The 27,353-nt window shown below is 42.4% G+C and overlaps 1 protein-coding gene across 1 annotated transcript in view; it reads left to right on the top strand.

The window, feature by feature from the left end:
- Positions 1-27,353, top strand: part of LOC120862935 (prolyl endopeptidase) — a 134,234-nt gene that overhangs the window by 59,076 nt on the left and 47,805 nt on the right. Inside the window, exons 8-10 of the mRNA XM_040239108.1 lie at positions 10,948-11,139; positions 14,981-15,178; positions 22,063-22,166. Coding sequence (XP_040095042.1) covers positions 10,948-11,139; positions 14,981-15,178; positions 22,063-22,166 — 494 coding nt within the window. The remainder of the gene's footprint in view (positions 1-10,947; positions 11,140-14,980; positions 15,179-22,062; positions 22,167-27,353) is intronic.

Consider the following 27,353-nt stretch of genomic DNA (forward strand, 5'->3'; position numbering starts at 1 on the left):
TATGACCACATTTCTTGCAAACTGCAGGCCGTGGCTCTTCACAGGAACTGCAGCTGATGCTGTAGCTGCTCCTGTCCTTACTTTTCTGAACACTTCGCTCATCACTGGATGGAAACTGCACTTGGTCTCTTGTCTGGGCCTTAGAAGTCTCTATAATTTTCCAAGTATTTAAAATAGCTAAGCAGGCCCCCTCCAAGGAACATTGCATCGTCTTCTGCGCTGGCTGCTGGAGACATCTTATGCCCAGGAGTTAACCTGCTTCCTCTTGCTTTTGTGATACCTTTCCTGCTTCTGGCCCTTCTGCCCCTTCCCCTGTTCTGATTTCTTTTTTCTCTCCATACAAAATCCTTGTGTGTGTGATTCCTGTTGAGCTGCACAAGGTTAAGGACCTTGTCTGTCTCACTCGCCATAGGGTCCCCAGCACCTAGAACAGTGCCTGACAACAATAGAGATTCTCTCCTTGACCAGGCTTGAGTCGGGCTCCTCTGAGCCTCTTCCCAGTTAGGCTTCAGTCTTAGTTCCTTGTCCCCCCGGCTCAGCTTTCTGGGCCCGCAGAGCCCCAGTTGTAGTGAGAATTCTGCTAGGTCAGTTTAAAGATAGTCCTGTACGCTTGGTATGGATCCAGTTCCCCTTCCCCCAGCTATCCCTCATGTGCTTAACCTGCCTTCACCAAGAATCCTCCTACCCTGATGTCATCTCTTAGTAATTTTCAATCCACCCACCCCCTCATTCTGCATATTGGCTATAAACCTCCAGCTCTCTTTTCTGTATTTGAGTTCTGTGTGATCTCTCTCCCTTATTGCAATAGTCTTGAGTAGTCTTCATTACTATTTTAACAACTGTCGGATAACTTTTCTTTAGCACAGTCTCACAGTAGGTGGGTACCAGCTTGTCTCCGATAACTTCACTTGCCCCTTTAGAGATCCTGTGCTCAGGTGACCCTGCTTGAGAAGCCACCTTGTTCATTTACTTGTGAGTAATCTTTACCCTTCTGGCCTGTTTAACTTTCTTGAATTATTTTTTTTTTGTTTTCTATTAAATCCTGAGAATGATAACGAAAGTATAAACCATGTCTCTCCTGTCCTGTATATTATATGAGCAGAAGGTTTCTGCTTCTCTTGTTTATAATTGAAAGTATAGAGGTATCAAGGTATCACTTAGGACACCAGGCAGCATGACATTTTATTAGTTCTGCGGTGGGAAAGGCAGCTGAGTCCTGACCCCTGCCGTTCTTAGTGTGATTCATACCTGTGGAGTAGCTGAAATTAATCATCTGGAACCTTGCAAGAGTATGATTTGTGTCTGGATTTTCTATTTCTGTACCTTTCTAAATCAAGACTACTATTTCTTTTGATATATATATACACACACACACACACTTATTTATGCATGTATATACTTTGTTTCCTAAATTTGCTATAAATATTATGAATACATAAAGTTGTTTCATATTGACTAAATTTAGAGTAAATGTTCACATATTTTCTGCATTACAATTAAATGTCAGACCTCAGAGTTTTCCTTTTTCTTGCCAATATGTGAACTTTTAAAATATTTTCATGAAAATTTACACCCTAAAAATACAAAAGATGATGTTCAACCTGCTTTTATACATGTTTAACTTTTGTGCATTATATTTCTGAATGTTCTTATTGGGAAAGTGGGAGAAACTGCTAACTTCTTTTAAATTCGGTCACTTCTTTTGTCTTTACCTTATTGAGAAATGTCTATAAGGCTCAGTCTGAAACAGGATTATGGGAACGTCATATTTAGTCACGAAGCAGACATGCGTCTATGCTGTACTTTGTGCCAGGCGCTGTGCTGGGTGGTGGCAGTAACGACAGCCTGTCCCTGCCGGATGTGTGCTCCCTGCCAGTTGGACGGAGGCCATGAAACGGCCAGTGCACAGCGTCAGGGTTATCAACGGTGCTGTCACCAAGCACGCATGTCCAGGCCCAGAGTTAGGACCTGTCTGAGGTTTGGAAACTCTAAGTCCCCTCTCACTCCTCCCTGCTGTCTGTCTTTTGTTTGTTCCCTTTTCTTTTGGGTTCTTTCATTTTTCTGTAACAGGTCGGGTACTTTCCCCCCCTATTTTATAGGATAATCAGCAGCAAAACAGCATTTGGCCCTATTCTGAAGAAACGTACAACTATATAAGAAGTTTTTAAATAGGATCCGTAAGAAGTAATTGTTAGGTGCAAAGAACTCTGAGTGTCTAAAATCTTTGTTGTTGGTAACTTAACACCATTCTGCTTCAGTGTCATTATCCTTAAAATGGACCTGAAGTGGTCTTTGCTCATGACACAGCATTTAGGGATGAAATTAAAAGATGCTTGCTCCTTTGAAAAAAAGCTGTGACAAACCTAGACAGCATATTAAAAAGCAGAGACATCATTTTGCCAACAAAAGTTTGTACAGTCACAGCTATGATTTTTCCAGTAGTCATGTATGAGACCCTGATGTGTGAGAATTGGACCATAAAAAAGGCTGAGCACTGAAAAATTGATGCTTTCAAATTGTGCTGGAGAAGACTCTTGAGAGTTCCTTGGACAACAGGGAGATCAAACCAGTCAATCTTAAAGGAAATCAACCCTGAGTACTCACTGAAAGGACTGATGCTGAAGTTCCAATACTTTGGCCACCTGATGCAAAGAGCCAACTTATTAGAAAAGACACTGATGCTGGAAAGATTGAGGGCAGGATGAAAAGAGGGCAACAGAGGATGAGATGGCATCACCAACTCAATGGACAGGAGTTTGAGCAAACTCAGGGAGATAACAAAGGACAGGGAAGTTCGGGGTGCTGCAGTCCATAGGGTTGCAGAGTCAGACATGACTGAGCAACTGAGCAACAACATTGGAGGAAAGGATGAGTGATGCTGACATGCTGATTTTTGTAAGGAAATAGAAGCTTATCTTAAGTTTCATTCAGACTTTTACTAACCTGTCTCTCAGCTTTTTGCCTTTTTTTGCGGAAAGTTTGATCATTTTAGATTGATAAAATTTTTAGCATTCACCATGTCTTCATCTTAATGCTTTCATGTCAGTAAAGAAAACTGGCTTTCACCTGCATTAGAAATCAATCCACACTACATGCTAACATAGTGCTACAAAAGGAAGCTTAGTGTTTGTCAGACACTTAAATTATTCACTCAGCCATCTCTGCAATGCAAGGCAGGTGACCTCTTGTTTCTGGGTATCTGGGACAATTTTGACTCCCATGTTCATGCCTGGTGGGGCTGGCCATCTTTTGGAATGGAGAGGAAAGGTGGGGGTGGGGGGGGAATAAACATTCAAGGAACTTGAAGCAAATGAGTTGTCTCAAGTTGAGCAAAGTCATCAGAGTATTAAAAAGTCAGACTAAGGAGGAGGGCTTCTGTGAGAGACAGGGAGTTATCAGAAAATAAGTTGTGTTTCTGAGTGGGAATGCCAGCAACCCAAAAGAATTGGAACATCAAAAGGCAGTATAAAAGTAAGAAAAAAAAAACCATTAATTTTGAAGTAAAATATGAAGTACTAGCGACAAAATTAAAAATTTTACCAATTTTTAAATTAGTGATTATAAAGGTGTTTTCCTAGGAAAATGGCTGTGTGCCCTGAGAGATGGAAATTAGATTTTTATAAGTTCACTGTTAGCAAATAAATAGTGCTGTTCTGAAGCCACATTCTGCTTATTTTTGTCATTTGAGGAATGCTGGGGTGATAACCAGCATTGGGATGGTAGTGAGTATTTTCTCAGCATTTCCTGTGTGCCAAGTTCTAGATATCCCATTGTCTTTTCAACAGCCTCTAAGGAGCCTGTGCTGTTACCTTGAGGAAACTGAGAAGGGTGAGGCCAGTTAGCTTTTCTGATGCCGTTGAAAGATTCAGACCCAGGTCAGTTGGATTCCATGCCCATGTTTTAGCCATCACCGTGTGGCAGGTGCCACAGAATGAAGGCATCAGGCCAGAGAGGACAGCAGCCTTCTGCTCTCCTCAGTCCTGGAGCATGACCCGTGTCTGCTCTGCATTTGTTAACTGTTGTCAGAGGCCAAGGCCTCCGTGTTCTGTCAGTGTGAGTGCACTTTTTAGCTCCTGTTATGAGAGAGCTTATAAAACATTTTCTATGGAATATACTTAATAACATTGATTTTCAAAGAAAGCAATACAAGTAATGAATTGCTCTAGAGAAAGTTTTAAATATTTTAAGCTCACCTTCACTCAGTAAACTAATCTTTCCCCCACCAAGAAACAGATTTATAAAAAGTAATTTCAACTTCAGTGTAGAGAAGTTTGGGAATCAAATTCTGTTGACTTCAAAGGGAAGAACCACTTACACACAAAAATACTTCAGAAGAGGTGGGCAAAAGTGAGATGGTTTGAGAGTTTAGCCTCATCTCTCTTTTTTTTAACTCCATTTTTTAAAATTAAATCAATAATGTTTTAACTTGTGAATAACAAAATGGAATGAGTTCCATTGTTCAACTGGAATACCATTTCTCTTGAATTATCTTGTGGCCAAAGCCTGAGGAGCATGGGTTCCCAGAGAGCCAAAGGATTTTATGAGCCCTTGTTTTGAATGTGCTGCCCTGTGAGCTGGTGCTTTGAACAGCTTTTCATATTAGAGCTGGATTTGTATAAATCCAGCCACATTCCTAAGTCTGACTTGTGTGCATTTATGACTAAAGTCAGTGTTTTAGAAATTGGTGGCAGATAATGACCACAAACTTTAAAAAATTGTTTTAGCACTATTTGGAGCTTGATTTTTTTAAAACAAGTGCATGACATCTTCAGGTTCACCTGACTATACAGAGGTACTAAAGGAAATTTATGCTTTGTTTTGCCTTTGGTGGACGTTTCAGTTACTTTTTTATAGGCAGGGAAAAGTAGGGTCATAGTAAATACCACTGCAATGGCTGTAAGACCTTTTCAGTCAGAAACCATAAGATGGTTACTTTGAGAAATAAAGGTTTCACATCAGGAAATGTTTTATTGTCAGGAGAACATTTAAGGAATCTGACATTTCCCTGAACTAAGACTTTGTGTTTACAAATGTCACAGTCCAGAAAATTGTTTCGTCATTCTTATAATAAACAAATGTAGCTTTCTGACTCTCTGCAAATTTTGCATTGCCAACCAGTTTTTTTTACTTTGTCTTATAAGGAGTAATAGTCTTTGGGTTTCATTTTAAAGTGGTTTTTGTTTTTTTTTTTACGTAAACTAAGATGCATTTGTCTTTGAATGGATCACCTGCTTTGGGGGTCAGCAATTTGTCACTGGAAAAAGAAAAATGTTTGACTCAGATTTGGAACTTAATTATTTATAACAGTTAATTGTAGGACTTTAGTTTGTGGGAATGTAGCAGGTGATATAATAATCTACTTGAATAGTCTGATTGAAACAACCAAAATGTTGTAAAAAGTTAATAAAGCATCTACTAAATATATTGCTAATTGGCACAAAAGAAGAGAAATCGTAGAGACCAAAGACAGAATGAAAGCAGGAATCCTGGGATGTAAGCTGGTTTGTCTCAGAATGTTTCTGCTGGGTTTTGAGTCTGAGTTCCCTTTGGTGGTGGTGTATGGATTATTGAGAAATAGACCGGCCAACAGTAGAGTGGAAGTCGGGGAGAGGCAGGGTATGTAGTAAGGAAACCTGCCTGTCTCTATCTTGGAGGCAGGATTTGAATTCTTCTAAAACAGAACGACTGACATTCACATGTGCGCACATTGACTTGATTCTCTCTATGGGATCCAAAAATCTCTATGCCAAGAATTTAAAGTGCTCCCAGATTGGTTGCCTCCCAAGAAGCAAACAGAAGCCAGATACAAATCTTTTCTGAAATAATGTCACTTCAACCCAGACCTCCAAGAATTCTCACAGACAGCATATCAAGGGAAATCAATTCACAATCAGAAATCACAGATTAGATGAAGAAGTTTACCACCATGAGAAGTAGAGCCAACAGATTCACACCAGAGTGGAATTATCAGATTCCTAATGATGTCGAACTGAATGATGTTGAAACTGAAACTGCAATATTTTGGCCACCTGATATGAAGAACTGACTGACTGGAAAAGACCCTGATGCTGAGAAAGATTGAAGGCAGGAGGAGAAGGGGACAACAGAGGATAAAATGGTTGGTTGGTATCACCGACTCAATGGACATGAGTTTGGGTAAACTTCGGGAGTTGGTGATGGACAGGGAGGTTGCAGTCCATGGGGTCGCAAGGAGTTGGACTGAGTGACTGAACTGACCTGAACTGAATATAAAATAATTGTGTAAATACACTTTTAAAAACAGTGATGCTGCTTTAAAAAAAAAAAAATAAATGAGAAGCTTGGAAACATAAGCAAGAAACAAGATATTATAAATAATGACCAAACATTTGGAAGAGGACTAAGTAGAACTTCTAAAATTAGAAGTATAATTAATGTTAAAAGTTAGGTTATTAGGTTAAAGAAGAGATGAGACATAGCTGAAGAGAGAATTTGTGAAAGTGAATATAAAAAGAAATTACATAGAATGCAACCCACAAAGAGATGGAAAGCATTTGAGTGGTTAGGAGACATGGAGAAGAACGTATTAGGACCATCCATTTTTCAGAAGACAACTGGCCAAATTTGTTAAAATGATGTAGCTGTCTTAATATTGGAGTAGACTTTAAAGCAACATACATTACTTGAGATAAAACTTCATAATCATAAAAAGTTCAATTCAGTTTTATTTAGATATAACAATTCTAATTGTGTATGTATCTAACAGTGTACTTTCAAAATACAGAAAGTAAAAATTAACAGAAATACAACTAATGACAGACAAATCTACAATCAGACCTTTTAACTGATAGAAAAAATGGCCCCTTAAGCCAATAAATATTTAGATTCAAACAAAAGATTAATAAATTACTTAATAGATAGGCAGGGTGGTGTGGTACTCCCATCTCTTTAAGTATTTCCCACAGTTTATTGTGACGCACACCATCTTTAGCACAAGTCTTTAGATCCACGAAGGCTTTAGCGTAGTCAGTGAAGCGGAAGTAGAATTCCCTTGCTTTTCCCGTAATCCAGTGAATGATAGCAATTTGATCTCTTCCTCTGCCTTTTCTAAATCCAGCTTTTGTACATCTGGAAGTTCTCAGTTCATGTACTGGTGAAGCCTAGCTTGAAAGATTTTGAGTGTAACCTTGCTAACATGTGAAATGAGCATAATCATACAGTAGTTTGAACAATCTTTGCCATTGCCTTTCTTTGGGATCGGAAAGAAAACTGACCTTTTCCAGTCCTGTGGCTACTGCTGAGTTTTCCAAATTTGCTGGCATCTTGAATGCAGCACTTTAACAGCATCATCTTTTAGGATTTTAAATAGCTCAGCTGGAATTCCACCACCTCTGCTAGCTTTGTTCTCAGTAGGGCTCCCTAAGACCCACTTGACTTCACATTCCAGGATGTCCAGCTCTAGATGAGTGACACACTGTCGTGGTTATCCAGGTCATTAAGACCTTTATTGTATAGTTCTTCTGTGTGTTCTTGTCACCTCTTCTTAACGTCTTCTGCTTCTGTTAGATCCTTACCATTTCTGTCCTTTATCGTGCCCATCCTTGCATGAAATGTTCCCTTTATATCTCCAGTTTCCTGAAGAGATCTCTGATCTTTCCTGTTCTGTTGTTTTCCTCTATTTATTTGCATTGTTTATTAAAGAAGGCCTTCTTTTTCCTTCTTGCTGTTTTCTAGAACTCTGCATTCCTTTGGGCATATCTTTCCCTTTCCCCCTTGCCTTCCACTTCTCTTCTCTCAGTTATTTGTAAAGCCTCCTCAGGCAGCCACTTTTCAGTCTTGCATTTCTTTTTCTTTGGGATGGTTTTGGTCACCACCTCCTGTTCAGTGTTACAAACTTCCATCCATAGTTCTTCAGGCACTCTGTCTACCAGAACTAATCCCTTGAATATCAGTCACTTCCACTGTATGGTCATAAGGGATTTGATTTAGGTTGTTCTTGGATGACCCAGTGGTGTCCCCTACATTCTTCAATTTAAGTGTAAATTTTGCAATAAGGAGCTCATGATCTGAGCCATAGTCTGCTCCCAGTCTTGTTTTTACTGACTGAATGGAACTTCTCCATCTTTGGCTGCAAAGAGCATAATCAGTCTGATTTTGGTATTGACCACCTGGTGATGTCCATATGTAGAGCCATCTCTTGGGTTGTTGAAAAAGTGTGTTTGCTCTGACCAAGTACATTCTCTTGACAAGACTCTGTTAGCTTTTGCCCTGCTTCATTTTGTAAACAGCAACAGCAACTTAGCATGTCACAGCAAAAATCTGAAAAATACACATTCTTTTCAGTCATATAAACATTTTAAAGTCACTTAAGAAAAATTAGGCCACAAATTTTGTCAACAATTTTAAAAAGATTGAAATCATACAGAGTATGTTCTTTGTATACTGTAGGATTCAACCAGAAGTCAATAATAATAACCAGAGGATAAATAATCTTACAAAGACACTGTCAGATCAGACACCAAGAATAGAAAGAAATCAGACTCAAAAAATCCATGTTGTATGGTTTCATTATATTAGAAATTTAAAAATGAGGCTATAGTGTTCATGGCTGCATGTTAAGGCAAAAAGTGAACAAAGACAAATGAGAAAGTGATTACCATAAAAGGATAATAATTACCTTCAAGGGGGAGAGAGCTTGCTCAGGCCATCATAGTACTAGAAGTTCTTGTTTTGTCATCAAAAATATGTCCATTGTACTTAAGTGCTTATTCTTCCAGATGAACTTTAAACAGTATTGTCAGATTCCCTAAAAAGCATTTGGAATTGTGTTAAGTTGATAGATTTCTTCTGGAATTATTTGCATCTTTGAAATATTAAGTCTTCCCATCGAGGAATATGGTATATGTTTCAAATTACTCAGTTTTATTTTATTGTTTTTTAAGATTCTTTAGAAAAATTTTAGTTTTTCTCAGAGTCCACGTTTCTTATTAAGTACATTCCTAAGTATTTCATTAATTTTGCTTCTAATGTAAATGAGGTCCCCCACTGCCCCTAGTGTTTTCTAGCAGGTATTACTGATATGTGGGAAAGCTAAAAGGTTTTTTTAACTGCCTATCTTATTATTTTTAATTCCCATAGTTTATTTTAAAATAATATTTGTTGTGGGGTATTAGTAGTTACTTTATAATAACTTTCTCATTTCTCTCTTACTCTTTCTCAATAGTTGAGAATATGAGGCTCAGCAAAGGATAAAGACTTTGTTCAAGGTCATGCAGCTAAATACTGGTTGGAGCTGGGGTTTTAATCCTGTTATGTGTAACTGAAAAAGTACCATGGGATTATATTTTCCCTGATTAATTTAATTCAACAACAAATTATATAAAGATGTTGTGTTATGGAGATGAATTAGATAATGAATGTAAAATCGCCAGGAATGTAAATGAACTATCCAAATTAATGTAGCAGTTTCACTGTGAAATTAAAGGTAGGAGATTCATTGGAGAATAGTTGAGATCTGGCTTGCCTTTGAGCAGTTTAGAAGTCATAGAGCTTTCTCGTTTATAAAATTTTTGAGATGTCCTCTGAATATTTATGTCTGATACATTATGAACCAGATGTCTTCCCAGTGGATTTTTTTTAATATTAAAACTGGCATTTAGTAAGCCATTTAAATGATGATGATGGTGGATGCATTTAAGATTTCTTTGCAGTGATGACCTTTCAGCAGACTAGTTCTTACAACAGGATTGGAAAGTGTTCTCCCTTGCGTTCAACACCAGTTTTATTTTGTACCTTTGAAGGTGCCATTCTATTTGGGTGCTGAATATCTAGCAGTGAAAAAAAAAAAAAAAGACAAATTATAAACAAGCTTATTACGCACAGTTGACCCTTGAACCACGTGGAAGTTATAGTCAGCCCCCTGAATACACGGTCCCTCTGCATCCATGAATTCAGCCAACCACAGATCCTGTGTTAAGTACTGCAGTATTTACCGTTGGAAAAAACCCTCCTATAAATGAACCCATGCAGTTCGAGCCAGTGTTGCTCAAGGGTCAGCTGTGTATATCTTGAGAGAAGTGCTGTGGAGAAATGATTTGTGAGTGGGTCCGGCAGGCAAGGCAGCATACAATAGGCCCTGAGGTGAAGCGTGTCGTAAGGAGCCTGCCCGAGGCCAGTGTTGCTGGAGGACGGAGTGAGGCACAAGTGGGAGCATCTGAGGCTGGCTCAGTGGCAAGGCGTCTAACATGCAGGGCCATAAGAAGGGATTTGGATTTTATTCAGAGAGCCGTGGGGAGATTTCTAGGAAGGGTCCCAACTGGGACCAGTGTAAGATATTAAGACGTTGTAGGAAGACCAGGCGGAAAGCTGATGCTGCAGACCAGGGTTTCCCAGCTATGCGGTCTTGGCATTCAGGGCTGGCTGACTCTTTGTCCAGTCGCTATTCTGTATCTTGAATCGGCATCTCTGGCTTCTACCCACTAGGTAGAGGCAGAGAGTAGCAGCTGTCCTGTCACTTTCCAAGTTGTGCCCACCACAGCGTCTGCAGACATTTCCAGGAGTCCCTTGGGGGGATGCGGTATTCCTCAGTTGTGAGTCACTGCTCATAACCAGAGGGAAGGAAGACGGGGTGGAGTGATGGCAGTGGAGGCAGAAAGACGTGCTTAGATTTGAGACCCACTTAGGTAGAAGAGGATGTGCTGGATTACAGGGATTCAGACAGATTCCTTGGACAGAGAATCCTCCACTCATCTTCATTGCCAGGCTTTTCTGGAAAAGCTTCCTTTGAGGTTTTTGGAAACCTTAAAATTCACCCACAGTCATCCTCACTCTATCTCGTGCCTTAGATCTTCCAAACATTGTGTCTGCTTTGTGTTCTGTAGACAGAAAAGATCTATCCCCTCCCTACACACAAACCACCCCACTTCAAACCCCAGAGAGGTGACGGAGGTGCTTGGTCTCTCTCACCAGGAATCCTGAAGTGGGTGAAGCTGATCGACAACTTCGAAGGAGAGTACGACTATGTGACCAATGAGGGCACGGTTTTCACGTTCAAGACAAATCGCCACTCTCCTAACTACCGCCTGATCAACATTGACTTCACGGACCCCGAGGAGTCCAGGTGGAAAGTGCTGGTTCCTGAGCACGAGAAAGACGTCTTAGGTAAGAGTGCGTGCTGCTTGAAGGTTGTGCTTTCGTTTCTGCTAAGAATGTCAAGACACTGGTGTATCTCTCATTCTCTTGTAACCGGTTACAAGGTAAAGAACCTTCAATTTATGATCCTGAAAAGTCTTAATAGAGCAGCCAAGTGTGTATTACCATGTGACTTTTTATAATTAGCACAACATTGTATAGGATCTTCATAAACATTGTGAAGGTATGAATCCAGACCTTCAAAGGCGGAGCTTTTTTATTAAATAACGGGCTGTCTTTATGTAGCTGTTATCTGATAATAAACGCTAATGTTTAAATTTTTTTTAACTATTTGGATTCAGAATCCTTAGTTTTTAGCTTTGGAATAACTTTGGCTGTTCATTTTATTTATTGTAGATCTTAGACTGGATTTATAGTCCTCTTACCAGAAGAGAAGAGAGATTATTGTCAGATTCAGCTGAGATCCATTGCTCTTGCTGCTGTGTGCACTGTGCTACAGTAACGTCTTAAGAGCATCACTTCTGAGTCCATCATGTTTCACAGCCCCTTTAAATTCCCATTTATTCACTTTCTCAGTGATTTTCCAAAAATGATATACTGCTTTATAAGTTACTTATTGCCTGAAAGCTGGATTTGACTTCAAATGAGAAAAGGAGAGTCGAATACCTTCAAGCTAGGGAAGAGCTTGCTTGTGGAGGTGAACTTCTGATAGGTTGAATAGGAATAAAATCTAGGGCCGTTCCACGGGAAGGTATAAGGTGTATAATCAGGAAAGTAATTCTTTGTGGAAACGGCAGCGTGGCCCTGTGTCGGACGAAGCAGTCCTGATGGTTTTTCAGTGACTCAGAGCCAGATCCAGGTGCATATCCTGGAAAAGTAAGGACCCTTCCTCCCTGGCTCAAGGCAGCATGCTCTGTGCCTGCAGATAATTCATCCTGGCCTGGCTTGTAGAGCAGGAGGTGGGTACACAATTACAGCTGAGTTTCAGGAAGTGCTTCACTCATGCGCTCCCCTCTGCCCCTGGACACCTGGTTAACCCCTCCACCCACTTCTGTACGGAGGCCTCTTACACCTCGGGCAGTCCTATCAGACGGGACCCAAGACAGCCCTGTCCATGCCTTTACCTGCTCAGCCCCTATCTGCAGCCCAGGACTGCAGCTCATCCCAGGCTCTTCTCTGTCCATACCTGCTTCTCAGCTTGGATTAGGCATCGGTGCTCTCTCTCTCTCAGCTGAGTTCTCCTGGTGGGGCGGGGACTTAATAACAGGACAGGGGCTCTTTCCAAGGAAGCCTGTTCATCTGTCTCCTCAAAACCTTCTGTTCACTCTCTGGACCTCATATGTTGGATGAAGGACCTGAGAATCTTAGAACAGGTTTCCTGCCTTCTCCGTTATCATCTTCATGTGAGGAAACCGGTTTGCAGCGACTTTGGCTTCTGTGCAAACTGAGACAGAATGTCCCCTCCAGGGGTGGTAAGATCCAGCTCTTGGTGCGCACTTGTTAATTGCCACCGGAGGGCCCCTCGGGCCTTGGTGGGTCCAAAGGAGACGGTGGCACAAGTCTTCGTGAAGATTGCCCTGGGTGCTTTTCAGGTGAAGGTCAGGTTGGAACAGTGATTCTCTTGTATGGAACCATCAGAAATGCAAATATTTCCCAAGGCATGTGAATTTTCTGCCTTTTAATGCCCACCCCCCCACCCCACCCCCAAAGCAGTTTTAACTATACCTTAAGGTGACAATCCTGTCTCACCTGCAGATTTAATGAAATGCAAATCAATGCTCGTTGATTTGTGGGAGTGGTGATGTATTTTTATAACCTTCTCTCTGAAAGGTTATAAGTTCTTTACACTGGAAAGGGGAAACCTTCAATATTCACTAGAACTCATCAATTCAAAGAGAAGCACAGGTAAATTTGCAATATATCAGCACGGGATGCCCTACTGAGAATAAAAACTAGAGATGAATCATAAGGTACAGCTGTTAAGTCAGATCCTTTATTAACGACAGCCTACAAATCACCTTGTCCTTTTCTTATTCCCTTTGTCTGTTTTAGAATCCTGACGTGCTCGTAGTTAACACAGATTGATTATTTTTTTGACAGAAATAATTTTCTTCCTTCCCCCCACCTCCTTTCTTTGAAACATTAAAGCCACATGAAATACATTGCTTGATTGAAGTACTTTAAAAAAATCATATTGGCCGATGAGCAAATGACTCTTAGGTGTAATAGTTGTTTTTTATATCCTGACTTGAGAAGTTTGCAGTAGGAACCTAAAGAACCTGATGAGACTGGGGCCCCTGGTGGCCCTCAGAGCTCCCTCTGGCCCGTGTCTTGTTGAGCATTGATAATGTCATATGTGTGAGCTGCTAGTTTCCTGGGTTATAAACACAAGCGGTATTAAAAGCCCCTTGCCCTGCTCCATACCATGAAAACCAAGAAAGGCTCATCTTTTCCACGTTCCTGAGCTGCTCCCTGCAGCCCTGTGCTGGCTTGCATTTGCCGCAGCCTGTCTCTCTGGTGGCCTGTCTTTGTCACTGGCCGATCTCGTCCAGAGCACAGTGGATTGTGCTCAGGCCTGCCCGCACCACTTCCTCCTCTCCTCCTCTGCCCGCTTACCCCCGCTCTTCCAGCTCCATCACCAACAGCACAACACTGAAGCTGCGCCTGGGCACGGGGAAAGGAGGGGCGGGGCTCCTGTCTCTGCCTCACCCTCAGATCCCCCTCCTCATCGCAGCCTGGTGGCTCTTCCTGGGGATGCCCTTCGTTTCTTGGCCACCCTTCTCCCGACTTTGTCCCCAGCTCCAAGTGGGGCTCTGCTTGGCTTCCTGGGGTTCTGCTCCGCCCCCCATGTACCCTGCTTTTCTCTGGCCAGCCATGGGATGTATACATCCGTCACTGCTGTCACCCTTTGTGTATGTCACCCTTTTGTCCAACAGTAGCTCCGCAGTAATGACTGAGTCAGAACTAAAGTTCCCCTACCCAGCTCACCAAACCCCCTCAGACCTCCCACCACCAACCCCACTCACCCCCAGAAGGGACAGCGGTCTTCTTCTTGAAAACGGGCTTCTCACTCGCTTTCTTTCCCAGTCTTCCCCGCCTCCTGCTTCACTCCTGGCTCATTCGCCCTTCCTGGTTCACTCATATTCCTTTTCTCTCTTCTTATCCCCAGCTCTGGCCTTAGTTCCTTGAGTTGTGTTTTCCCACCTTCGTGCCCGACAGAGAGCTGCCCTGTACCCAAAACCACCCAGGCACCCCCACCTTCACTGTCCCCCAGCTGTAACTCAGCGCTTGCTCAAGGGCTCCCACTTATTTTGAATCTCAACCAGCCACTCACTCACCTTTGTTTACACGTTACTACTTATATTTTTACATAATTGTGTCTCAAGGGCAAAAGTGACCTCATCTCCTTGCTGGTCTGTCCAGCACCTTGCAGAGTGCCAAGCACATGCCAAGCAAGGGTTTGGTACATTCTTACTGAATAAACAATCTTGGCAGATGAGGAGCATGGTTCAGGTTTTGTTGTTTTCCATCTGTACGTCCTGTAACATGATACTGGACACAAAACAGGGCTGCAGGGTCAGTTGTATTACACACGTTATTGAGATCATCAAAGGCTCCTGGTCCCAGGTGGAGAATGTGTTATTGCCTCTGGACCTGACATTGGCAGTGATTTATTAGAGGGATATACCGAAAACGCAACGAACAAGTAAAGCCAATCATAAAATCACTCAGCCAGTCTCGGTGCTACAGAGCACAGCGTAGAGCCCCAGAACTGTTGTTCAGTGAAATGAGCATGTTTTTGGCTAATTTTCAAAGCCACATTAGGTTTTATGCGTCCTTATCTTTTCAGAGTGGGTAGCTTGCGTCAGGTCCAACTTCTTGGTGCTGTGCTACCTGCACGACGTAAAGAACACCCTGCAGCTTCACGACCTGGCCACTGGTGCTCTCCTCAAGACCTTCCCGCTGGAGGTCGGCAGCGTCGTGGGGTACAGCGGTCAGAAGAAGGACACCGAGATCTTCTATCAGTTTACTTCCTTTTTATCTCCAGGTGAGAGTCTTTTCACCAACATGGTCCAGTTTAAAAATCATACTCCCATTTGGGTTTCTTTTGATAAACTGAAATATGACGCCATGTTATATTGAAAATCACACGTGCTGTGTTACAGCCAGAATCACTTAATATAAACAGGTAAAACGGATGCTCAGAACGAAGGGAAACATGAACACCTAAAACGGCACTCTCATTAATCTTATATCCTGACTCTCTCTTCTGGGGACGGGACCAGCTGTTTTTTTAGGTTGATTTGAAAAATCGGCATGAACAAGTAAAACCATAGATTCAGCCTTTATATATATCAAAACACACACAGCACAGATAACTAAAAGTGTTAAAAAAAATCTGTAGTCACATCTGACATTTAAAAGCTGTTTTAAAACTGAGACTACATTCCGCTTTTGTTAAGCTGGATTAAAATAAAATTCTAAAAGTATAATCTTACATCATATGGAGGGGGAAAAAAAAACTTGTTACTTGGTTCTAGTAGAAAAGGAAGAAAACATTTGCAATTTTGTGGCATCAGTTAATTTTCCCCAAAGTAAACATAACTTTTTTTATACCTTTTTTTTTTTTTTTTAGGTTTTTCACACTCGCTTTGCTTGTTTGGGTTTTTTCCTGTCTCTGCACTTGGCTGTATTCAGCATTTCTGTTATAGCCAAAGCTATAACACCCTGACTTGTCCCAGGAGCCTGGCCAGTTGGCAATTTGCAGTTGACTGGGCAGACCTTATCCTGAAAGCAATCTGGCTGAAGAAATATCTGCATGTTCCTTATTTGTTTTTCAAGCTCCTTCATCGTCCTTTTGGTCCTAGCCAGTTTTGTTGCGGTTGTTTGGTTCTTGGCAAATAAAGCAGGTGTAGGGGAGAGCCGAGCAGGAGTAGAAATGACTTTGTCCTCCTCCCAGGGTTTGGCAGATGACAGTGATGGCTGATCCACTTCTTTGCGTGTGCCTCAGAGTCACAGAACAGGCAGTCTTTAAGGAATCTTAACTGTCATGGCAGGTTGCTGTCAGGGTTATTAAATCAAAAGAATAATGCTCTGTACATAGGTCTGATGGTCCATCTGGGACACATAGGAATCTTTACTCACCCACACACCTTTCAGAGGATCTCACAAAGATGTGGAAACCAGGGCCAGGAGCCCTGAACTGACAGGTCAAGAGCCTCACGTCAGGGTGTCCTGCTCCTCACCACTCCTCCCCAAAGCCTGGAGGACAGTGGCAGCCAGTGGACAGGAACCAAGGAAAATTGCTTTCCTCCTCTCAGCCCAGGGCTGTGGGGTCTGCACTGTTTTCCTCAACTTACACTGGTTCCAGAAATTGAACTTGGAAAACCTCATAGCCTTTAAACAGTTTTAATGGATAAAGAGCAACAAGGAGAACAGAGCAAGGCTGACTCACCTGCTCTTCATAAAAGCCAGAGTCCCCAGCGGCCTGTAAACCACCTTTAGTGACCCCATGTGGCCATTTATTTCAGGGACAAGTTCATCATTACCCGAAGATGAAAGGGCTCATTGTCCTAGCATAAAATGATGGGTTCTCTGCCAAGCAGTGAAATATTATCTGTGACTCTGGCCATGAAGTCTGGAAAGAGAAGTGTGTTCCTGATTCTGTACCAGCAGGCAGCTCCTGAGCAAGCTTTATTTGTCACTGCAATGCTTTCTTCTTCTCCTTCATCTTTTCCTAATTTGTTTTGCCTCCAGCCTTGTCTTTTCTCTCCTTAATGTAATCTGATACCTAAAATCAGAGAACAGGGCTTCCAGGCTCAGACCTTCTGAACCAAATGGAAAAATAAATAATTAAACTAGATTCCAAGAGCAGGAAATCGTCAGTGTGTACATATGTACACATCCATGTACATGCATGTCTGCTTTTCAAAGGCTGTCTTGCACTGCTTTCCGAAGGTTGACTGTCCACTGCTGCAGTAAACAACAGACACTAAATTATAAATAAAGCTCCAGGGCCAAAAGTACCTGCTGCGCCGACTGCTGTGGACGCCTGATACATCTGGCAGGTGTACACCTGCTGACTTTGCTTCCCATGGAAATACATGGTGAAGACATGTCTTGAGCAAAGCCATCTGGAAGAAAACAGACCCACGTTGTAACGTAAATTCTTATAGCCTAATGATGTTTTGTGTCCTTGTCTCAATTGGTTTGCTAAGTATAAGAATCGGGTATTGGATTGGAGAAAACATCCTAGAGTCATGAATCAGAGAGGATTGTTTAGGTGATCTTTAGGGAGTAATTTCAAAGTTTAAGGGCAAAAGAGAACCAAATTCGGAAGTTCCTTGAGACCAGAGAAGATGTCTTGGACTTGAGGAGATGGGTCGTCTGATGAAAACAGTGCTTTAACAAGGCTATTCTAGCAAAAGGAAAGAGGGAGGGGCAATCAGTTCAGATACTCCTGCTACAATTGGAAATAAATGTAAGGAGGTGAAAGAGATGGGAGTTAAAAGGGAGGGGCAATTCTAGGAGAGTTGCGACTGCACTTGGAGGAAGACAGGCAACCAAGGCAAGTTTGGAGCACGATGCACTTATTCCCTGTGGCTCAAACCATTTAGTGGTTGAGCCAAGTGATGCTGTATTCATGGGACCTGGGAGGGTTGTCTAAGGTTCACTCCAGGCTTCTGTGTGTTGTAATAATCCAGTACAGCCATCCCAGTTGCATGGTTCTGAGAAACAGAAGAAATCAAAGAACTTTCCCAGACTCTTTGGGAAAAGCATAAAAATGCTGTAAGAGCAGATGTAGGTCGGTAGCAGTGTTGAAGGAAAGGGACAGAGATTTCCTGTGTACTCCCTGTCCCTACACGTGCACTGCCTCCCCTGTTATCAACATCCCCTACTCCAGTGATACAGTTGCTACAGTTGATGAACCTGCATTGACACATCACAATTGCTTAAAGTCCATAACTTACCTTAGGACTCACTCTTGGTGTTGTACATTCTGAGTGTGGAAAAATGTATCATGACCTGTATCCATCAGTATGTGTTTTTATGGTACCATGCAGAGTAATTTCAATACCCTAGAAAGTCTGTGCACTCTGCCCTTTTCATCCCTTCTCCCCCTAGCCCCTGGCAACCACTGATCTTTTTACTGTCTCTATGGAGACAGCTTTGTCTTTTCCAGAATGACCTATAGTTAGAATCATATTAATAGATAATATAGACTTTTCAGATTGGCTCCTTCACTTAGTAATATGCATTTAAGGTTGTTGCATGGCTTAATGGCTTATTTATTTTTTGAATTGTCTGGATGTTCCACCATTTACTTACGCATTCACCTTCTGAAGGACATCTTGGTTGCCTCCAGCTTTTGGCAGTCATGAATAAAACTGCTCTGAATATCTGTGTACAGGTTCTTGTGTGGACACATTTTCAACTCCTTTGGATAAATGATCAAAGAGTGCAAAAACATTTTAAGAGACTTGTTTTTGTGTTTTTTTAATTTTAATATCCTTAAAACCCGACCTGTAATTGGATGAAACAGTGTCTACATGGGTCATCTTTGCCGAGTTCTTTTGCTTTTCTTTGCATATCCAGTTTTCCAGATTCCCCTGTCGATCCTTTTGCAGTTTCTCCTAGAATTGTCCCTTTCTTTTAACTCCCATCTCTTTCACCTCCTTACATTTATTTCCAATTATAGCAGGAGTATCTGAACTGATTGCCCCTCCCTCTTTCCTTTTGCTAGAATAGCCTTGTTAAAGCACTGTTTTCATCAGGAGACCCATCTCCTCAAGTCCAAGACATCTCCTCTGGTCTTAAGGAGCTTCCGAATTCAGTTCCCTTTTGCCCTTAAACTTTGAAATTATTCTCTAGAGATCATCTAACCAATCCCCTCTGATTCATGACTCTAGGATGTTTTCTCCAATCCGTTACCGGATTGCTATACTTAGCAAACCAATTGCGACAGGACACAAAACATCATTCGGTTCTGTTCAGTCGCTCAGTCATGTCCGACTCTTTGCGACCCCATGAATCGCACCACGCCAGGCCTCCCTGTCCATCACCATCTCCCAGAGTTCACTCAAACTCATGTCCATCGAGTCCGTGATGCCATCCAGCCATATCCTCTGTCATCCCCTTTTCCTCCTGCCCCCAATCCCTCCCAGCATCAGACTCTTTTCCAATGAGTCAACTCTTCGCATGAGGTGGCCAAAGTACTGGAGTTTCAGCTTTAGCATCATTCCTTCCAAAGAACACCCAGGGCTGATCTTTGGCCATAGGGATTCACGTTACAACGTGAATCTGCAGTGGGCTCATCTGGACTGACCCAGATGGATCTGAAAATAGAAAATATCCATCAAGTAATTTAAGCACTGGTACCTTTAGGTGTAACCCAGCCTCCTCCAAAGTGCCACTTCTGCCCCAAACAGAAGAACAGAGATCAGGTACTTGGCACCTTTCTCCCAACAGGAGCCAGCCCATGTTGTATAATTTCATCCTTCTGCTAGAGGCTTTGATGTCTCGATTTTTCTAGATAAACAGGCATTTATAGTGTGTTTCCTACTCACTGTCTTTCACTTGAGATATTTCATTCTAGTACTTTGGTGACTTTTCTCAGGGCACTGCCCCAGGAACTGGTTGGTGGTTAGAGCTGGGAATCCGGGCTCCCCATCCTTTGTGATTCACTATAGCTCAGGTAACAGTGATGCTGGGTGAGTCCAGGGCTTAAATGGCTCATGCTTGTTGTGCAATCTCGTTGTCATTGTTTGGTGGTTTGGATTTATTTTTTTTTTTTTGAGGATGGAGATGCTGTTTGTGTTTTGAGGAAGTGGAAGTGAAGTGAAGTCGCTCAGTCATGTCGGACTCTTTGCGACCCCATGGACTGTAGCCTACCAGGCTCCTCCGTCCCTGGGATTCTCCAGGCAGGAATACTGGAGTGGGTTGCCATTTCCTTCTCCAGGAGGAAGGAAGTGGGACAGGTACTAATGAAGAAGCTTTTCAAAAATTAACATATATGTGAAGATAGCCTTTGCCCTCAAGACTACATTTATCTGGGCAAGTACAGTACTCAGTGTGTCTGGTAATTTAGAATGTATGCCCGGAGTATAGTCTGAAAATATTTTATGTCTAAGGATATATTCCAACAAATATCCAAATACAGCTTCAACTAAGAAAGCCATTACTTCAGTCCTATTAGGTATCTCCCACTGCCAATGTTAATCATATATTGTATGATTATATTATAAACCTTAAAATAATTTGTAAGCATGGGAATTGCAATAACATTCATGGGGATTAACAGTCTTTTTGTTAAAGTATCTAAACATATTGCTCTTTGCCAGTGGGGAGCAGAGTGCTGTTTTGCAGCTGTTAGTGAAGTTCATACATACACAGAAGAGTTGAAAAGAAAGCACGCTGCTATTTTATCACATGATCAATCAGTTTGAATGTACCCTGTGGGAGTAACTGCTTAGTTTCTGGTTTTGCAGCAAGTATCAGGATCTCTAAATTGATTTTTCATATACTGACAGCGTATGTTTAAAGTATTATGTGGGAGGGCTGTTTCCACACCAGCCACTCTGGATGATTAATTCTGTTATCATAAACGATAGCAGTGTCGTTGTTTTCAAACAGTAGTGATTTATCTTACTTATTGTTTCTTTGATTTGTTCTTTTTTGTTGTTAAGTTTTACTTATTTTATTTTGGGGGCTGTGATGGGTCTTCGTTGCTGCCCCTGGGCTTTCTCTCATTATGGAGCATGGGGGCTGCTCTCTAGTTGCAGTGTGCAGGCTTCTTCTTGCAGAGCACAGGCTCTGGGGCATGCAGGCTTCAGTAGCTGTAGTGTGGGAGCTCAGTAGTTATGGCACACGGGCTTAGTTGCTCCACACCATGTGGGATCCTCCTGGACCAGGGATCAAACCTGTGTCCCTGGCATTGCAAGGTGAATTTTTATCCACTGGACCACCATGGAAGTCCCTTTGATTTAGATATTAAATATTAGAATGTAGTAGCATTAAATTTGGAGAAGGCAATGGCACCCCACTCCAGTACTCTTCCCTGGAAAATCTCATGAACGGAGGAGCCTGGTAGGCTGCTCTCCATGGGGTCGTGAAGAGTCGGACATGACTGAGCGACTTCACTTTCACTTTTCACTTTCAGGCATTGGAGGAGGAAATGGTAACCCACTCCAGTGTTCTTGCCTGGAGAATCCCAGGGAGGGGGGAGCCTGGTGGGCTGCCGTCTCCAGGGTTGCACAGAGTCGGACACGACCGAGCGACTTAGCAGCAGCAGCAGCAGCAGCATTAAATTAAGGAAATGGTATTTTAATTAGTGGTTAAAATAGCTAAAAGTTAATTGTGTATTCATCAATGTGTGTTGTGCACTTGGATAGTCAGAACTTTAAAGGCAATTCTGAAAGACTCCCTGAAAGGCTGTCTTTGGTCCCTGATTGCATGTGTGTGTCCACAGAGGCATGGGTGTCAGGAAGCAATAGTCCCAGAGTCCCCATCAAGAGACCCCTGATTGGCTGTTGACTTTGGGCACATCGTTTGAGTTTTCCATCTCAATCCCTGCTCAGGTGAAATAGCCCTACATGAAGTATCCCATCTTCTTTGGCCTGTACTCCTAAGTGACCGGGCGTCGGGAAGGACCTGTTATGTTTCTGCAGTTAGGTTTTACCTCTGCTCTTAGTCCTGGAATGCGTTAGAATCTCCTAAAATGATACAGAGGTGAATGTTGTAAAAAAGAAGACCACATGCGATGGCGATGATGCAGTGGGAACTTATATAGCATTACATAGTCCCCATGCCAGGCTGTTTTGAGGTCTCTTTCTGCAGTGACCTTAAACGCACTACTGACTATGCTTTGTGATCCTTGCCCTTCTTGTATCTAGTGAGTTTATGGACTGAACTAAGATGTCCGTTTCCTTCTAGGTATCATTTATCACTGTGATCTGACCAAAGAGGAACTGGAGCCCAGAGTCTTCCGAGAGGTGACTGTGAAAGGAATTGACGCTTCCGATTACCAGACAGTCCAGGTAGGGGGTATTTTATCTTGACAATGTGAGTTAAAAAATCTGACTTTCAGGCCAGGCTGTGCACACTCCAGTTTGTCAGCAGCTATAGAGGTAACCCACAGCAACACCGGCCACAGATACTTGGGAACACCTGCTGCTTCTGGGCATTGAGCTCGGCAAGGTCCCTGCCCTCTTGGAGTTTACAGATTCTGCCACTCTTGACAGGAAGCCAGAGTCGCTTCTCTGGGGGATCAAAGCAACACAGTTTGTCTGCTTGCTTCAAAGTGGATTGTTTTCTGGCTCAGGTCTCGTGATGTGATTAGTAATAACAGATTTTCTCTACATGAAGTATTCACTCAAGTGCTGGAAGGCAGTCTTTGCAGTCTAAAGTTCATCCGTATGTCTGCCTGGCACAGGGTGAGCGCTCAATAAAACATTAGAATGGATGAATTAACTGTCTAACTGCCATCCGTGGCAAGCTCACTCTCTGGTCACCATCCTTTCAGGTTAAGAATCTCCATTTTTGTTGTTTTCTCAGTGGCCCACAGGCACTGAGTCTCCCAGAAATCAGATCACTCATTGACAAATGATGCAAAGTGACTCTGTTCCTTTGCAATGGCAGGTCACCTGCCAGGTACCAGGTGTTTCATCAGGGCTCTCCTACCAGGGGGCCTGGACCACAGAGACCCAGGTTAGGATTCAGAGTGTTGTTTCCAAAGGAAAGTTAGGAAAAACAAAGAGCACTGGATACCCTGAGAATGTTACTGTGAAACTGGAGCATCATTTTAACAGGGTGAATTGCCCTTCACCTGTCTAAGAGAAGTCTAGATGACAGACTAGATCTAGATCAAAGATAAAACTGTTTGGCTGGCTGAATCTGGCCCAGGGCTACAGATCGCCAGCCCCTCTTCTATATCAGGGCCTCTGGTTTTTTGGAGAATAGCCATGTTTGTTTACATAGTGTCTGTGGCTGCCTTAGTGCTGTAACAGTGCAGCAGAGACTGGCCCACAAAGACTAAAGTGCTTAAGTATTTGGCCCTTCAGGACAAAGTTTGCTGATCCTTGATCTATATAAATAGTACTTATAAAGTCAGAGAGCATTCTCATTAGAGGTCCAGGACCTTTGTCTTCAAGCTCTGTCAGCTTGAAGACTGAAGCCTGCATGTATTGACTGATACGTCTTGGTTGACATAGGATGAGTCATTTAACTTTTCTGCCAGTTTTTTCAGCTCAAAACAGATAGTACCCATTTTGCAGGATTCCTGCAGGATTATATGATATGATAATATTCCTGCAGGATATGTGAGATGATATATATAGGCATACCTCGTTTTACTGTTCTTTGCTTCATTGTGCTTTGCGGATACTGTTTTTGTTTTTTTGTTTTTTTTTTTTTTTTTTTTTTACAAATTGAAGGTTTGTGGCAGTTCTGCATCGAGCATATCTGTTGGTGCCATTTTTCCGACAGCATTTGTCTATTTCATGCGTCTGTGTCACATTTTGGTAATTCTTGTAGAATTTCAAACTATTTCATTATTGTTATATTTGTTATGATCTGTGATCTTTCATGTTGTTACTGCAAGAAAGATTATGACTCACTGAAGGCTCAGGTGATGTTAGCATTTTCTAGCAATTAAATATTCTTTAAGGTATGTACAGCATTTTTTAGACTTAATGTTGTTGCACACTGAATATTGTTGTTGTTGCTCAGTTGCCCAGTCGTGTCTGACTCTCTGTGACCCCCTGAACTGCAGCATGCCAGGCCTCCCTGTCCCTCACCATCTCCTGGAGTTTGCCTAAGTTCATGTTCATTGCATCAGTGATGCCATCCAGCCATCTCATCCTCTGACCCCCTCTTCTCCTTCTGCCCTTGATCTTTCCCAGCATCAGGAACTTTTCCAGTAAGTCGTCTGTGTGCATCAGATGACCAAAATACTGGAGCTTCAGCTTCAGCATCAGTCCTTCCAGTGAATATTCAGGGTTGATCGCCATTAAAATTGACTGGTTTGATTTCCTTGCTGTCCAAGGGACTTTCAGAAGTCTTCTCCAGCACTGCAGTTTGAAGGCATCAATTCTTTGGCATTCTGCCTTCTTTGTAGTCCAGCTTTCTCAACCGTACGTGACACTGAATAGACTACAATATAGTGCAAACGTAACTTTTCTATGCACTGGGAAATCAGAAAATTCGTCTGACTCGCTTTATTGTGACGCTTGCTTTATTTGGGGGGTCTGGAACTGAATCTGCTGTGTCTCCAAGGTCTGCCCATATTAAGGGTCTGGCACATAGGGCTCAGTCAGTAAAGAATCTGCCTGTAATACAGGAGACCTGGACTTGATTCCTGGGTGGGGAAGACCCGCTGGAGAAGGGCATGGCAACCCACTCCAGTATTCTTGCCTGGAGAATCCCATGGACAGAGGAGCCTGGTGAGCTCTAGTCCATAGGGTTACAAAAAGTCAGACATCACAGAGACTTAACACTTTCATGTAGAATGTAATCAGGTTTTTGTTTTTTTTTTCCCAAAAAGTGTTAGAAGTAAATATGGCAGACTTTTAGGTTTCTTTAGCTAGTTTGGCTTCTTTCATTTTCAAGGTGAGCCATTGCCTGGAGAGGGATCTTCTAGGGGCCATAGCCCCAGTCTAGTGTTTGTATGGTTCATTCATTCACACTAGTCCTCCATTAGACTTTTAACGTAACTTTTAGGCTGCCATGCCTTGCTGTTTTTCATTTTCCTTGTGTGTAGACATTGCGTGCCTGTCAGCTGTAACATTTGGCCTTCTCAGGAACTACTTCTAGTCCTTGCCTGGAGATCCTCAGGGCAATGGAGTGGGGAGGGTGTGTGTCTGTGTGTGTGTCTATGTGTGTGTGTCTTTGTGTCTGTGTGTGCTGCAAGACACTGCCTCTCCCGTCAGTAATGGAAAGCATTCCCGGGCAGTGAGAAGTGACTGTCCCCTCGTGGCTGCTCTAGGATTGGGCACTGTAGCCCATGAGACACCCCTTCCCTCAGCCCTCATGTTCTCTTCATCTCTGCTGTGCAGCCCCTCAGGTCTGTATTTTTTTTAAAAAATTCTCTTTTCTACTTCCCACAGCTCATGTCAAAGTGAGTAACGGTGGAGTTTGTGGCAGGGAGGAGGGACCTGTGATCATGACAGCTGCCTTGAAGGCAGCTTCTTATAGGAAAGTGGCTTTTCCTTCTCGGGGAGGATGGTTGGAGTTGTTTTTCCTATCAAGTAGCTGTTTTTTTCTATTCTTTACAGATGGTACACAAACTAGTTACAACCTAATATGTGTTGTTTTAAGATATAAATGAAAAGATAAAACTTTACAGCCAAGCACATGCTTGTGTGGAGTAGAAATCCCTCAGCCCTGGGCACAGCAACCTGAGATTTCCAGATTAAACTGGGGAGAAAGTATACTCGGGAGATGCCGGTCGCGTGCCATTGGAAAAGGCACTGAAGTCCTCTGTGTGCGGCTTTCCACTTCACAAAGAAAATTCCCCTAAAGTCGACCTACTGAAATACTTAGGAGCTTTTATTTGTACAAGTGCAGTAGGGGAAAAAGGATGAAAAGATTCATGGGACGTATTTAAGGGGATTGAGTAACTGGAGAGAACACACTGGTTTTACAACTTTTATGAAGGTATAATCTCTAGCATAATGCCATCAGGAGACTTGAATATGTTGCTTATACACATCATACATATTGCACTGCATTATTTAAGTAGAATTCTTGTTTTGGGTAAAGGTGGCTTTGGAATGTACCGTGATACCACAGTACTGTAGACCGAAAGCCCATTTTGCAGTGGCTTAGCCCAGGTGTGCACAGCAGAGCTTTGACAGGAAATGTGAGTGTGACTTCTGTGCTCACATTGTGATCAGACTCTCAGCAGAGTTGCCAACAATGACCAGCCTGTAAAAGCAGGCCCCAGAGAAGGGTTTGTGCAAGAGTGGAAAAAATCCTCATAGTGTATAATAGAAACCACAGCATTTGGGGGTGTAAGGGGAAGATTCATTTTTTGTTTTCAGTTACTTCAGGGTAGTGCTGCTTTTGATTTTGCATGACCCTGGTATTCGTATTTATTCTGTATGTGATTTTAAAAGAAAATTCCCTGGGATAATTGTTATTCCTTCTTACATTTTATGTACATTATCATTTTGAAGCAAATACTGCCCAGATTACCCTGCATGGTTGGTCAGTGCAGTTAATGGTGGTCACAGACATGCATGTCCACCTGGTGGTGTAGCTCATAAGATGCACTAAGTGAAGGAGAGAGAAAAAGGGGGGTCAAAGAAACACATGGCTAAACCAGCCACGGGGCTCTTCTTTGTGTGATGTGCTTTCATTCAGGACCAGAGATCTTGAATGGTGGTGGGGGCATGTGGGGTGGGAGTGTCCTGTTTTGCTGACATACACAGAACATACCTACTCTATAGTCTTTACCCAGTCCTGACTCCAGCTGTGGGAGAAATTTCATCTGTATAGGAAATACAATTTTGAAAATCAGATCCTGGAAGAACTTTCTCTTCCAGTCTGTGGTACACATAAAAATTAAGTTTTGGATAGGTTTATCATAACTGCAGTTGACTGATCTTTTTCCTCTTTTTATTATGAATGACATGACCACTATGTACTATTGGTTAGAACATCTGTGCACATGTCTTTAAAAAGGAAATATTGAGCATTAGAAATTACATTAATAACAAAGGTTTTGTGATAAGTGATTTATATGAAAAGAATCTTGTCTACATTTATGATCAGTAATATGTTTCATTTTAAACCGAAGGGAAAAAATAGGAAAATTTACTCTGTCGATAAATATTTATGTGCAATGTGCAATGCCAGGTGGTACTGTTTGAATCCAGAGATGTTCCAGACACAGGCACTGTCCCTGGAAAGTTTGCAGTCAGGCTGGAAAGCTGAGACACAGAGCTCTGAGAGGTCAGATACCCCAAGATGTTATCACAGTGATCAGGGGAAAGGTGAAAGTGTCCGTTGGCACTGTGATATCCTGGTCAAGGTGCCCAGGGATTCTTCCTGGGAGAGGTGGAACCTGGGTTGGGCTTTGAGGGATGGCTGCTTTTGTAAGCCCCAGGCCCCTACTGGGCCTCCTGAACAATGTCACCACAATTCTTCATTCAGAGAGCCTCTACCTTTTCGTAGCAGTTTAATTTCATAATTTCACAGTAAGTTCAAGAAGAAAGGAGTCCTGC

Source organism: Oryx dammah, unplaced genomic scaffold (genome assembly GCF_014754425.2).
Source record: "Oryx dammah isolate SB20612 unplaced genomic scaffold, SCBI_Odam_1.1 HiC_scaffold_4, whole genome shotgun sequence".
In the NCBI taxonomy this organism is placed as follows: Eukaryota; Metazoa; Chordata; class Mammalia; order Artiodactyla; family Bovidae; genus Oryx; species Oryx dammah.